The sequence below is a fragment of the Diadema antillarum genome, unplaced genomic scaffold (assembly GCF_040938485.1).
Source record: "Diadema antillarum isolate AM-2024a unplaced genomic scaffold, OU_Dant_1.0 scf00000063, whole genome shotgun sequence".
Classification (NCBI taxonomy): Eukaryota; Metazoa; Echinodermata; class Echinoidea; order Diadematoida; family Diadematidae; genus Diadema; species Diadema antillarum.
In genome coordinates, this window is record NW_027270952.1 from 4,540,947 (window position 1) to 4,554,965 (window position 14,019).

At 38.2% G+C, this 14,019-nt stretch overlaps 1 protein-coding gene across 2 annotated transcripts in view; it reads left to right on the forward strand.

Moving 5' to 3' along the window:
• LOC139716308 (uncharacterized) overlaps window positions 1-12,526 on the forward strand; it is a 105,056-nt gene extending 92,530 nt beyond the window's left edge. For both annotated transcript variants that reach the window (XM_071627868.1, XM_071627869.1), the window contains 3 exons: window positions 2,171-2,263; window positions 5,556-5,634; window positions 10,516-12,526. In XM_071627868.1, the coding sequence (XP_071483969.1) occupies window positions 2,171-2,263; window positions 5,556-5,634; window positions 10,516-10,605 (262 nt within the window). In that variant the 3' untranslated portion in view covers window positions 10,606-12,526. The remainder of the gene's footprint in view (window positions 1-2,170; window positions 2,264-5,555; window positions 5,635-10,515) is intronic.
• Window positions 12,527-14,019: the final 1,493 nt, after the last annotated feature.

Below are 14,019 nucleotides of genomic sequence, written 5' to 3' on the forward strand. Positions count from 1 at the left end.
ACCCTAAATAAACAGTGCTTTAGAAATTTGTTTGTCAATTTCAGAATTTGCAATTGGGAAAAGGAACTATCTGTGACACTCATCTTATTGCAGCTACAGAAACATGGTTTTCTGTCAACAAGCCTGCCATAGCATGCCTTCATCTTAAAAGTGAATTGTTACATCTTGATCACTAGTGATGGCCACTTTGATGGAAGAGTACTTATGTACTTATGTATACAATGGTACAGGACTGCTTCTGAGGTGTTAAAAGCTAGTACCCCACAATCCCCAATCCACAATTGATCTAGGTTAAGTTGACGGTATCCACAAGTACAACATAGCACCATGATGTACTTGTGACTATTGTGTGTTTCCCACCACATTATCCCTCTGATGGTGAGATGTATCATCGCATTTCACTGCTTACGCATTGTTGCAGTCTAACAGTACATTTTTTTTTTTTTTTTTTATATGCCAGTCGCCATAGCAGCATTTCTGTGTTAAAATTTTAAAGATAATTTGTGATGTTGCTTGTTTCTGGATAATGCCTGTTACAAACAGCCTTGCGGTTGGACACCAAACATAAGAGTTGCAGCATTTTGTCTAGAATGTCAATGTTGATATTTCACTTTGCATGTTATGGATACACCTCCAGTTGATTGTAGATCCAAAATTTGAGGACATGATTAGAGTAAAATTTAAGGTGGCATAATTGCTAATAAAACATTCAGTGGTAGTGCATGTTACTGTGAACACCAAAAACTAATCATGAATTTCAATACCCAGCAACACTGCCAAAGCACTGTTGTTTGGCATACTTTATTGTGTGTTGTTATTGTGTGTGAAGTTCCTGAAACCAGTGAAGTTTATATCCTTTATCTCATGTATAAGGCCATAATTCAACCCCGGGAGGTAACATTCATTACCATGAAACAGGTTGGACACCAACATGTGTTACCCTATTTGGAAACCAGCTTTTTTTATATTCACTGCAAAGTACAAGCTGTTTGCATATGTATTTGCAGGGAATTAAATCTGAAAATGATGTGTAGTTATTAGAAATAAGTGGTCAAACTGTCTTCTCCCTACATGCTGTGAGTGCATGTCACACTTTGGGTGTCAAAAAAATTGGCCATATTTGCTGTATTATGTACCACAGCAAAGTAAATCATTGAGATTTTGACCCAATTTTACATTTGCTACATTGTATGCTATCTCTTCAACCTGTACAGAAGATTGTTTGGAAAAAAATACCACAGCTGAATATGAAACAGTGATATATGACATATTTTGTCGAGCCCACCGGAGGTGAGGAGAGACTAAGGGATCACCTGCGGCGTCTGACCGTCCGTCCCTCGTCCGTCCTTAACGCTACAAAAACTTGAATAACTCTCTACTGAGGACTTGAATTTCAATCAAACTTGAGGGAAGAGTGTTTATACAAAGTTACACATTCTACCAAACATGAAGGTCATCTCAAGGTCAAAGGTCACAGACAGGGCAACAAACTTTTAGGGCCCAATGTTAAGTTTTTACAGCGCGTTTCGATTATGGCTCGTAACTTTTGATCCCTATGTCTGTTTGTGACCAAATTTGGATGGTAGATGTCCCTTGGGGAGTTGAAGTTCATCACAAGGTCAGGTGTCACAGAAAGAGGTCAACAAACTTTTAGGGCCCAATGGTAAGTGTTTACGGCGCGTTTCGATTATGGCTCATAACTTTTGATCCATATGTCGGTTTGTGACCAAACTTGGCTGGTAAATGTCCCTTGGGGAGTTGAAGGTCACCTCAAGGTCAAAGGTCATAGGCGGGGTCAATTAACATCCGGGAGTTAGAAAAACATTTTAATTTCTTCTACGCAAATGGGCGAGACATTTTGGTACCTGCCTTGTTTTTATATTCTGTGCCAAAATCTCTGCAGCATTATAAACTTACACTTATTGTAGTGATGTCATAGTGATGCAGTTATGGTTATGATTATGACGATGATGATAATAATGGTGCAGAGTTTGGTGATGGAGGAATGTAACAAGTTATCTACAGGTATCTCTCAGTTTCCTTGCTTCCTGTAAACGATGTGAAAAATTTTGTGAAATAAGTGGCAGCAACATTGAGAATAATAATGTTAACAAAATAGTGTACATATCTCTTTTTCCTCTAAAAAAAAAAAATGTTGTTAAACATCCAGCCAACAAGCCAACTTGGCAGGAACACTGTCGGGCCACAGCTCCTGGGTGACTAGTGTCCACTTCTGTCCAGACAATGTACACTTTGTCTCAAGGTCAGTTTTGTGCTCTAGTCCGTAATTTATTCCAGTAAGTGGGCATTGAAAGTTGTTGAAATGAGTGATATGAGCAAGACACTTGTGAGTCATACTGACAGTCCATGAGCTAGACACTAAAGTAAACAGTGCCCACAAGCTTGATATCAAGTAAACTAGACCTACGAGCTTGACACTAGGCAATTGAGGCCCAGAAGCTTGACTGCTTGATACTAGGCAAATAAGTTCAAAGAGCTCAACGCCAGGCAAAAAGACCCAGGAGCTCAGCATCATACTTGTGGGCTTAATTTACATATTGTCAAGCTCATGGACATTTTTTTGGCCCTGTGTCAAGCCAGGGAGGTGTAGAAAAAGGAGAGACAACTCTTCGTAATTCATGCAAACACATGTTTGGGTTCAAAGCGTTACAATGGGATATCTAGCATTCCACTATGCGCTTTGAAGTCATGCTCTGCACCGCTCTAGTTGCAAGGCAAAGTTCGGAGACGAAGAACGCATTTCACCTTTCGTTGAATTACAAGCTTTATTTCCCCGTAAAATTCTAAATGAAATACTCGAATTGATTAAGAGTAGTTTAGGAAAGAATTCAATATTATAAACATGTATTTCCAGTTTCTTCATAATGCGCAAATCGAAATGATATGAAAATTAGGCCCTCTTAAAAACCTAATATTTTTCTACAATGCGCACATTTCCGCATGTTAGTTTTCTATCCTTTAATCTGGGATATTTTGATCTTTCAAATAAAGTACTCCACTAAAGCGTGCTCCAGCGTGCTTTTAAACTATTTGCTGTTAAAATTGTCAGTTTTACACTGCATTTTGATTCGCTGCCCCAATTCAAGGTACACAAATTCATTGTTGCCATCACATTGAAAGAGAGAGCGAAATGCAGTAGGGGCAAGTATTTCTAGATGTGAGAGCGCTAGTCCCGATTATTGATGCTCTCTTTTGTCAAAGCACCTGATTTCCACGTGTAGTTAAGCGCATACATGTAACTTCTCGGCGGTGCTGCGCATCCTTCAAAGGAGAGCAGGAGTTGTCTCTCCTTTTCTTACACCTCCCTGGTCAAGCTCATGGGCCATACTTGCCTAGTGTCAATTTTGTAGACCTCATTTGCATAGTGTGTAGCCTGTGTTCCTGATTTACTTAGTGTCTATCTCATGCAGGGGGTTGTTTTACTTGGTGTCTACCTCATGGGCTGTAAGACTCATAGTTGTAGGTAGAGTTTTACAGCATAAGCCAGTTCAGAGTTAGCTCATGGGCACATTTGTCTGAATGACCTTTCTTTTTCCTCAGTCGGTTAGGGGCACTTCACTCGTTTTAGAGCGACATAACGCATAAGCTTTACATAACACTTCATGGAATTCATTGATCCTGCTCAAACAGAGAATGAACTTGCGTAGACCATATGACCAGAATGATCCATCAATTAACACTTGGGGAAAGCATCCATTTCATTATTTTGCATTGGAGGTATTAACAATCTCTTTCTCCTGATTATTGCCAAGTAAGCTAAGTTACAGTTCCACTAGCGCATGAGCAGAAAAAGGTAATTTGTACAATCAGGCGTGCGAGATAAGCGTCCCCGATGTATTGATTAATCATGTAACCCTTGTAAATGGTGCTTACTAGCACATCCACCTGACAGCAAGCGTGGTAGCACATTGTTTATGCATTCAACACGAAACTATGAAATGAATGCCTGCTGAAGTGTCAATTGACAGACCATTCTTGTCACCTGCTCTGTGCAAGTTCATTCTTTGTTTGAACGTGAAGTCATAAATTGTGGGCATACTTATGCATCATGCTGCTTTGAAAACGAGTGAAGTGCCTAACCAACTAAGAAAAAAGAAAGGTCATTTGTACTAATGTGCCCGTGAGCTAACTGTGAACTGGCTTATACCACTTTTGCTGTCAGGTGGATGTGCTGGCAAGCAGCATTTATAAAGATTACATGAATAATCATTACAACACAGATGCTTATCCCAGTGAATTTAAAAGCCAACATCCCTGTTGGTATGAATGACCTTTCTTCTGCTCATGCGAGAAGTGGAACTGCTAACTGGCTTATTTGTTTAACTTGTGATTCCCCATTCGAGAATTGAACTGTATCATGACCGTGCTAAATGACAAAATCAGTGAATGCCATTTGGTACCAGTTTGAAACTAGTGGTAGATAAAACCCTATGGTTTCCAATTAGCCAAAAATCAAAATTTCAATTTATCGGTACCTCAACTAAAATCTGATTTTTCTCAGTTTTGATGTCAGCGACTTATAATAGCTACTTTTGACGTGATGGGTCACAAATATGCATATGCAGCCAAATGCTGCAACAAATTCGGCTGGGTTCCTATGTGTTTCATGGCGACCATAATTTTTTCAGTTAACAGCCTGAAGAAAGGTTAAGATCTCAATGGAGTTAGTTTATTCTTCATTTTTCTTGAGAGCTAGCCATAGCTCATTGGCACATGTATAGTGATTAGTGTGTCACTGTGCGTGTGTGTGTGTGTGTGGTACTGGTGCAGTTCGTACACGGCATAGTACGTCTACTTGTGCCAGTGATGAGGCCAATCATTTGTACACTTCAGATTTAGCATGTTAAAATGTCAACCCAAGCCCTCTATTGGCTTTCAGCACCTCAGAGTTTCTTGATTAATATTTACACAAATTCTAAAGCCTTTCTGCGAGAAAAAGAGAGTCCAACACTGTCATCTTTTAAACGTAAATACAAAATGTTTTTAATCCAAAGTGCAATTGAGTAATTATTGTAATAATTTTGCCACTTTTTCCCCTTTTTTATTGTTGTGATGTTTCTTTGTTGTTTTTGTTCGTTAATGTATATTTGATGGAAATTGTGTTCTATTTATTGTTTGTAAGGGAATCGGCCTCGATAGGCTTCATACAGCCTTTACTGACACCTCACGTGCTATGTTTGTATATACTTTTCTCTTCTGTTTTATTGTGAACATGATGTTTTCTTTTTAGCATGTGAAATAAATTGTGGAAGTAAATCAGGATAATCTGGAAAATTCCTTCCCGTTTATTCGGAATGCCAACCCAGTTATCCAGTAAATATAATGCGCATCAGGAACTTTTTTTTATCTCCTGTTTTTATTTGTTTAAGAGGAGTAAGTATACCCTATTATCAAGCGGTACTCGATTAAGTGAAGAGTACTGTAATAATCAAATGTTATTATCCATTATACTGGAAATTCAAGTTGTACAGAGATATAATGTACATAATTTAAAATTGTTGATCACTTGATATTCTTGACCCTCTTTTCCCCAGCTCGTCAGATAAGACAGTGAAGGTATGGGACAGCACCACAAGACAGTGTGTAGCAACTTTTTATGATCATTACGATCAGGTGAGGCAACCTCTTGATGTGAAAAAGTTTCTGATAGAATTCATATGGTGTGTCATGTCTTCTCTACAGTGTGGTTAAAAGAAGGGTTACTCTCAGAAAATTGCAGTTTACTTTAAAAGCCAGCCATTAATACATGTTTCGAAAGAATGTTTTATTCTTCATCATTCGTCTTCATTTTTCTATGATATGTAAAATGTCCATGCTTGGATGAACAGGAGGCATTGTATGAGAATGCAAAAATGGACTTGCACAAAAGTATTCGAGTATGCAATGAATGTATCAAATGAGATGCAATGCATAATTTCATGCTTTTTTCAGGAGCAAATTTGCACTTGTATGCACACACACACTCATGTCACATAGCACACCAAAGATGGACAGTGACTGAGTCCTTTGGGGGGAAACGATTCATCGTTATGTTAATGCACTTGACTTTCAACATGGCAATATGATTGAATGTGAATTTCATTTTTATGTTTAATGTGAAATTTGGGATTTTACAGAAAGTTTCTTTATGTAATGATGACTTGGTTTCAAATACGCATGTAGGTAACCACTATTTTGCATGTAGTCATGCACCATCTCAAAATGAAACAGAGAGAGGATAAGTGGCTGCTTCTTTTTTTTCCATAAAGAGTGGCAGCATTCAACAGGTTATAGATGTGAGCTTGTGCTCAAGGGCCTTGCCTAACTTAGCAGACATCACATAGGCACTGAATAGGGCTATTATTTACAACAACAAAAAAATGGTAGCTTTCAATTGGCCTTTGTCCTTATGTGTATGAACTTGAATGGGCAAGCATGGTGCATTCTCAGCTCGCCTTCAAGGCTGATCTTTCTTGGTGACAGAAAGTGCACAGTATCAATGCAATGTGACCCAGGTCTTGAGACAATTTCGGCAACAAACATCAGATGTCCTGGTAGGCTTATCGTAAATTGCATATGAAAACTTTTAGAAGTACCGCAGAAAGGGAACAAACTGTAACTTCAACAAAGGACATCCAGGCTGTCGAAGATCAGCTAGGTTTGTGTGTGTGTTTGTGTCTGACTGAGTGTGAATGTGTGTGTGTATTGGTGATGTGTGTGGCATGGTTAATTTTGTTAGAGATGTCATTTGCATCTGCTAATAAGGGTGGGATTTCACGGAGCACGCGAACGATTTGCGAAGGACGCGAATGGCAAAATCCAGTATTCGTATTTTAGTCTGCAAAAGTTCGCCAAACGAACGTGAGGGTTCAGAAGCGTCATCAATTGTTCGCGAATGTCGTTTTTACTTCGGCGATAATTTCAAAAGAGTTTGAAATTTTTTGTGAACTTTTTCCGCACACTTGGTCGTGATTTGCTCGTGAATTGTTCTCGAAAGTGTCTTTAAAGCCTCGTCATATGCGCAAGACCTTCGCAAGACACGCACGATGTTCGCAAAATGTTCGTGAAACCCCAAACAGACTCCGAAACTTTGGAGAATGTCTTGCGTATGTTACGCGAAATCTGCAAAGTTTTTCCGATCATTTTACGACGTAATCGCAAACTGTTCGCGTACCTTTTGAGACATTCTCGCGAACGTTTAGCGCACGTTTGGGGGATGTATGACCTACTGTATATGTTTTCTACAAATAAAAATCGTAGCATACATCTAAACATCAAACAATTATTAACAACTATAGTAACAAAAGAAATTAAAGACTAGCAAAGAGAAAGAAATGTTTGATATACAAAAAATCGCAGAATACACTTAAAATTAATCTTAAGTATGTAAAATTTCATTTGAACTATAGAGATTATGTGTTGGAGGAACTGCAAAAAAAAAAAGATCAAATGCTTTACTAGTGGAGATACGTCCTAGGAAAAAAAAATGTAGGCAAGCGCACGATAGAGAAATGAGAGAAAAAGAAAGGAGAAATAGAGGAAAGAAAAAAAATTCAACTCAAGACAGCTTCCACCTCTCCTTGGGTACATTTTCTCCCATGATTATTGAAAATTTTTCGTTGTTCGCATTTCCGTCGCGTGTTCTTCGTGTACGTAACATGCTGTACTTTAGCAATGATACACATGACATTCGCACATACGTCATGGAAACTTCGCACAAATTGCGCAAGAATAGTTTTCGGCTTCATTGTCAGAACACATTCGGAGAAAAACTTTTCCGAATGTTGGATTTTGTCATTCGCGTCCTTCGCAAATCGTTCGCGTGCTCCGTGAAATCCCACCCTAAGGAATGAATAGGCATCACCATACTTTTGCACAAGTTGAATTTTGCACTCTCTCAAACATCTCCTGTTCAACCAAGGGACTAGAGCACAGTACAGTGAAGAGGAGGACGTCCAAAGGATGTTCGCGATGTTATTTGGGTCTGCAAAGAATGAGTGAATAGTTACCCAAATCCCAATTTTTTTTTCAAACACCACATAAGTATTAGTATACTTTCACTTGAGTTTGCCCTCTATGACCCCGTTTACAGTGCGGGGCTGGGCCACGGCTCGGCCGCGGCCCAGCCCGCCTTCATTTCATTGTAAACGCGCAAAAAGCCAAATGCGGGGCCAAAATTGGCCGCGCATTTGGCCACACTCTGGAGGTAGTCTCGACCGAGCCCGGCCTTTTCTCAGTGTAAACACAAACTGGGTCAAATGCGCAGCCAATTTTAGTCTAGCTTCCAGACCCTCTGCCCGTATTATTTCGCTTTTCAGGATATTAACCCCCTCAACGTCGAAAACTAGTTTAGTTTAAGGTGGTTTTGTCCTGCAAAGGATTTTTCCTTCGGCAAAGGCCTTTGCCCGAACGGCGATTTCCTCGCCACCGAATCCAATTGGCAAAGGGTCTGAAAACCAGACTATACCAAATTGAGTTTGTTTACAAGCAGAGCGCCACAACAACAAGATATTGAAAGGTTTGAAGGAAAAGCCTGGGCCGAGCCTCGCACTGTAAACGGACAGAATTGGGGGGCTTGGCCCCGCAATTGAGACCAGGCTCGGCCGCCTCTCGGTCCAGCCCCGCACTGTAAATGGGGTCTATTACACAATCAATGTCTCCTGTTCATCCAAGCATGAACACATACCACACACATAAAAAAAGAATGATATCTAATGATTCTGGATAAAACACTCTTTAAAAACATATATGGTGGCCTTTTGTTTCTGGTTGGTTTTTACATGAATGTCCATTTTAAAAGTGTAAACGTTATTATACCTCAGCCACAAAGATGTTGTGTTTTCAGGTTATCCATCCTTCCGTGTTTCTGTCCGCAATTGATTTTGTGGATAGCATAACTTTAGAACTATTTGGGGTATCTGAATGAAACATGGCATAATCCAATGTATTTATGAGTGGATGAAGCTGTGCCTATCAAATTTTGGAGGCACATGCTCGAGGTCAAAGGTCAGGGTCAAATTCTCCAAATTTTACTAGTTCCCTCATATTTCTTCAATGCCTAAAGGCATTTTCATGAAACTTTAATAGTGTATACATCCACCAGATAAAGATTCTTAGAGGAAAAGTTTTAGGCCATTGGGTTAAAAGTCAAGTGAAAATGCTACAAAATAGCTTTTTTCCATATCTTGGAAATGGCTGAAGGTTTCTCCATGAAAACTGAATTCATATGCTTGTACTGCCTGACAATGATTCTCTGTTGAATTTTGGGGTCCATGGTCAAGGAGTCAAAGGGCAGGTTGAAATGCCATAATTCCATTTAATGCTGAAATTCCACTATCTTTTCCATACCTTTGAATTTACTCAATGCATCCACTTAGATCTACTAGGCATTTACATGCAGTACTGCACAATGATTGTGTAGGAAAAGATTTGGTCCGTGGTTCAAAGTTCAAGTGAGAATGTTTAAGTGTCAGTCACTTTCCCCACATTTTGAAAATAGCTCAAAGGATTGTGAAAATTGGATGTTACCAGTTATTACTGGTTGTGATTATTTGAAGAAAGTTTGGGTCATGGGGTCAAAGGTCCAGTGAAAATAATGTGATGTTTACACCATGTTCCTGGTGGCCACAGAAGTTATGTTTCAGGGCAGCATGGACAAAATCTGAAATGGATGTGAGGTAACGTGGGGGACAGGATTGCCAAACTTAACAGGCTGTAATTGCTGTGGATGCCATATTATTATTTATTTTTTTATTTTAATTTTTTTTTGGTCAAAGAATTTGTCATGGCATTCATGGTGCTGATGAGAAACCTAGTAGGGTGTAGTGAAACAGGATGTACACAAGAAAATGTGACAGCACGTAATAGGCCGTAACAAAACTTTTGAAGCGGTTCTTAATTGGACGTAACAGGAAATATGGTGTAGTCTAGTCTGACCAGACGCTGTGAGGATGGCATTTGATAGCGACATGATCACCGAAGCGATGACTGGAATGAACAAGACTAGAATACTGAGAGGAAATAAGAATGAGAATGTCCCACCTACCCACAGTGCACTCCGTTTCAGGCAAATGGGGCTGCAGTGGTTGCCAGAACATAGTGTAAATGTAGCATAATCAAATTCCTGAATACTTGCTATCTGAAACAATTTAGCCATCCAAATAAAACCTGGTTCAAGGAATGCATAAACTCTCAACACATTTGGGTTGTGCTCTCAAAGTTTCAAACATGTCATTTAATTTTCTTGCCAGTCATGTGAAACTGTCCTCTTGCCTTGTCAAGATGTACTGGAGAAGTACATGTATGTAAAGAATATGGAAGGTGGCGGAGGCATACCAGTTGCCACAGCAACATTACTACTTTGACTCACCCAGTAGTATATTTTCACGTGGAAGTTTCGATTTATTTTGCAATCAAATATTGACTGCTCCTTTTAAAAGAGAGAGAGAGAGAACATTCACAATAAAGATCAAGATTGATAACAAATGAATACTTTCATCTTTTCTTGTTTTGCAGGTTTGGCAGACTAAATACAGTGGAAATGGAGCTAAAATGGTATCTGTATCAGACGACAAGGCAATCCATATTTATGACTGCCCCATCTAGATAAATCTTCACATTTTTGTTCTCCGTGTTTTCATTTGAATGCACCTCTTTTAAACTACAGTATGACTGCAAATTTGATATGTTTTCCTTTCAGAGTTTGTAAGTAGAAGTCTGCAATTACAAAGAAAGGAGGGGAGAAAATCTTCAATGGGTTGAAAAGTATAATGTCTAAAAGATGTTCTGTTTAGAATCAGAAGGGCACTGACACCAAAGTATGTATGTAGCATTAATGTCTTTCTGCTTCTTAACTTGGACTGTTCTGGTTTAGCATGCAGGATTGTAACTTGTGGTGGACATCGATTACATATTCACACATGTCTCATGAATGAAATTTTGTATGAAGTGACTGGACAAGGTTGTGCACTTTCAAAAGAAATACCAAATGAAGAATTATATAATGCTCTTGAGTCAGCTGATCTGTGGTCAGGTTTGAACTAAAGAAAGTGCAGTATTTCTGGTGTGAAATGCCATCTTTGAATGGAATGTAGCTGAAATTATGAATCTCTGTCAAATGCGTTACAACTGACACATGATACCAAAGTTCATAGGTGCAAGAGGCCCTTTAAAAGTGTAACAGACAGAATAATTATAATTTCTGTTCATTTCTCAAGGCTGAAAGAAGCCAGTGTTAAGATGTATGAAATTGGTGAAGAGTTTGACAGTGACATAGGTCCTCCCTGTGCCATCATAGATGCTGGAGCACCAAGGCATAAGTTTCATCCAAGAAAACTGACTGAAATGTAGTGAATACTCAGTTGGTAGTGATTAAGCAATAGATAAGTGAGAACTTTGTAATAAAGTCACTTTTTATACAGCAAAAGCATACAGGGGACAGACTAGTTACAGATTCAGATTTATATTGTGTTAACATATTGACATACAATTAAATTGAAGAAGTAAAATAAACTACAGGGGAATCCCATAATAGCGAGATCAGGTACAAGGAGGCCACTTGTAACAAGATATTAAATCTTCCAATCCCAACTATAAACTTTGCATGTTAACCTATGGGAATTCGAAGTTTCTTTTACATTTGTATTTCATTAAAATTTTCAGAACAAAAACAAAAACAAAGAAGAATTTGTACAGATATAGTTAATAGATAATTATATAATTGTTTTTTGTTTGCCAAGCCAAGACAAAATCACACATGTCAAAACCAGAGACTACTGTTGAATATAACCATTCTGCTTTACCATTTGTGTGCTTGCAGTGACTATACCACCATTGCCCAACATAATGCAAACATGAAGCATTGCAAGTTCATGAAAATACAGCATTATTTTGCTTGAAATTATTTTTAATGTCAAAAAGTTCAACAACATCCAATGAAATGATTACCTTCTGTTCATGAATAAACGTAGGGCCTATATTTAATTATCACTCGGAGACAGATTGAGTCACTTTCATACTATCATAGATTAACTAAACGAAGAAAGTCATCATGGGACAAAAAGTCAGCTCCATTCATATGTCACAGTTTCATGTTTGATTAAGTAAATCATGTTGTAAATAGTGTTGACCATTAGCTGAAACAAACTTCAAATATCATTGATGTTGCGGCCACAGCAGTGAATGAAATGTTTCCAACAATTCTGGTACTCAGTGTTCCTATTTAAAAAACAAAACAAAACAAAACAACAAAACTATCCCATGTAGCAGACCATTGTTCCAGTAAACATAAAAAAGTACAAAACCACTGTTTTGTTTGAAGAAAAATAAAATCTTGTTACTACAAAATTGAGAAAAATATTACTTTGTATCCCTGGACAGAGTTACAAATAAATTAATTGTTGGGAAAATCAATATTGGCAAATACGGTATGGATAGTTAGTTCAATCCAGGAGCCAGTTTCAAGTTACATGTTTGTTTGTATAGTTTGATGGTGGACTCTCTTACAATATGACAAACTCCTCAGACCCAGTAAAATACTGTTGTATAATGGAGAATGAAAAGGCAATGAAATAACATAAAAAATCTAAATGTTGGGACCAAGAAAATTGTTATGTTATGTCAAGGTTTGGTTAATCAACATTATGTACAAGAGTCTACCTTAGTAATCAGTTTCAATTAAAAATAAAGACATCAAGACTTAACTATTCTCTCATTTCTTGTGTGCTTTTGAAAGAGATATAATGGATATCAAGTAAAATATATGGTAATGATATTCTGTGTAAGAAAATTGTAATAGCCTTAATGCAATGACTGAGATTAGGGCCAGTGACATTTTTGCCTTCGCCAAACTAAAACAAAAAAGTTTCTCATGAAGATCAAAATAATAAGGAAAGGAAAGTCCAAGATATTTGACATTATTAATTTCCAGCCATTTGTGCAAACACATGACACAAATATCAAAATTAAGTTTATATATCAGACATGACTGTTATTTGTCTTTAACAACAAAGACTCAAAAATTCTCAAGAAAAAAAAAAATCAATGAATTTTTAATCTTTTCTTCCTAACTTCCAACATTTCTTGAAGTTTTGCTTGTTAGTTTCATATCTAAAAATTATAATACTATATGAATTGCTTTGTACTATATTTGGCAAGATGGGCCAGACCTTGTGAGGCAAGTTGAGCCATGGCTCAACTTGCCCTTTGGTCTTGCTCAATTCCCCTTTCCCCTGCAATTATTAGATTGGAAGAAAAAAAAATCTGGCGGAGATCGCATCCAGATAATAGAGAGATCCAGATAGAGGGAGGCCAGGTAGGAGAGGTCGCACTGTAAAGTACATTGAAACTTTGTTCATGGTGGATCCAGGGGTGCCCGCCATGGAGCTCGGGAGGGGAGGGGATCATCCAAATTTTGACCGAAATTATACATTTTCATCTTCTTGAAAATGCATTTTCAGATTTTTACCAAAGTTGGCAAGGATTATCGCCAGGGGTGTAAAATATGTATCTATGCAAATGGGCACCATTCCATACCTGGGGGCTCTATGGGGCACAGTGCAGTGGGTGGGAGAGGCAAAGTTCACAAATTCAAGAAATCTTTACAAGTCTTCTATCTAGAACCAGAAGATATATGCTAAGTTAGTGCTATGGTTAAGTAGATTGCTGTAGTTTCTACTTTGTTCATGACAGATCCAGGGGTGGGCAGGGGGAGGGGGAGTTAAAGTGGGAGGTGGTACCAACACATTTTCTTCTTCTTCAAAACTCATGGTCACATTTGTCACCAAACCCAGTGGTTGTCTCAAGGATGACAATTTACATACTTGCCACAACATAAAAAAGACACAAAGAAATGTTTAAAACTGGAAATACTCTGAGTAAATACACTGTACATTAGTGAGAGCACTTTCAGGGTTATTCATAGTACATTGTAGCTCCAGGGGTTTGGTGGGGATCAAATGGGGGGAGGGGGGCAGTTTTCACAATTATGTCTTTTTTCTTTTCCACTGCATAGTCAAATTT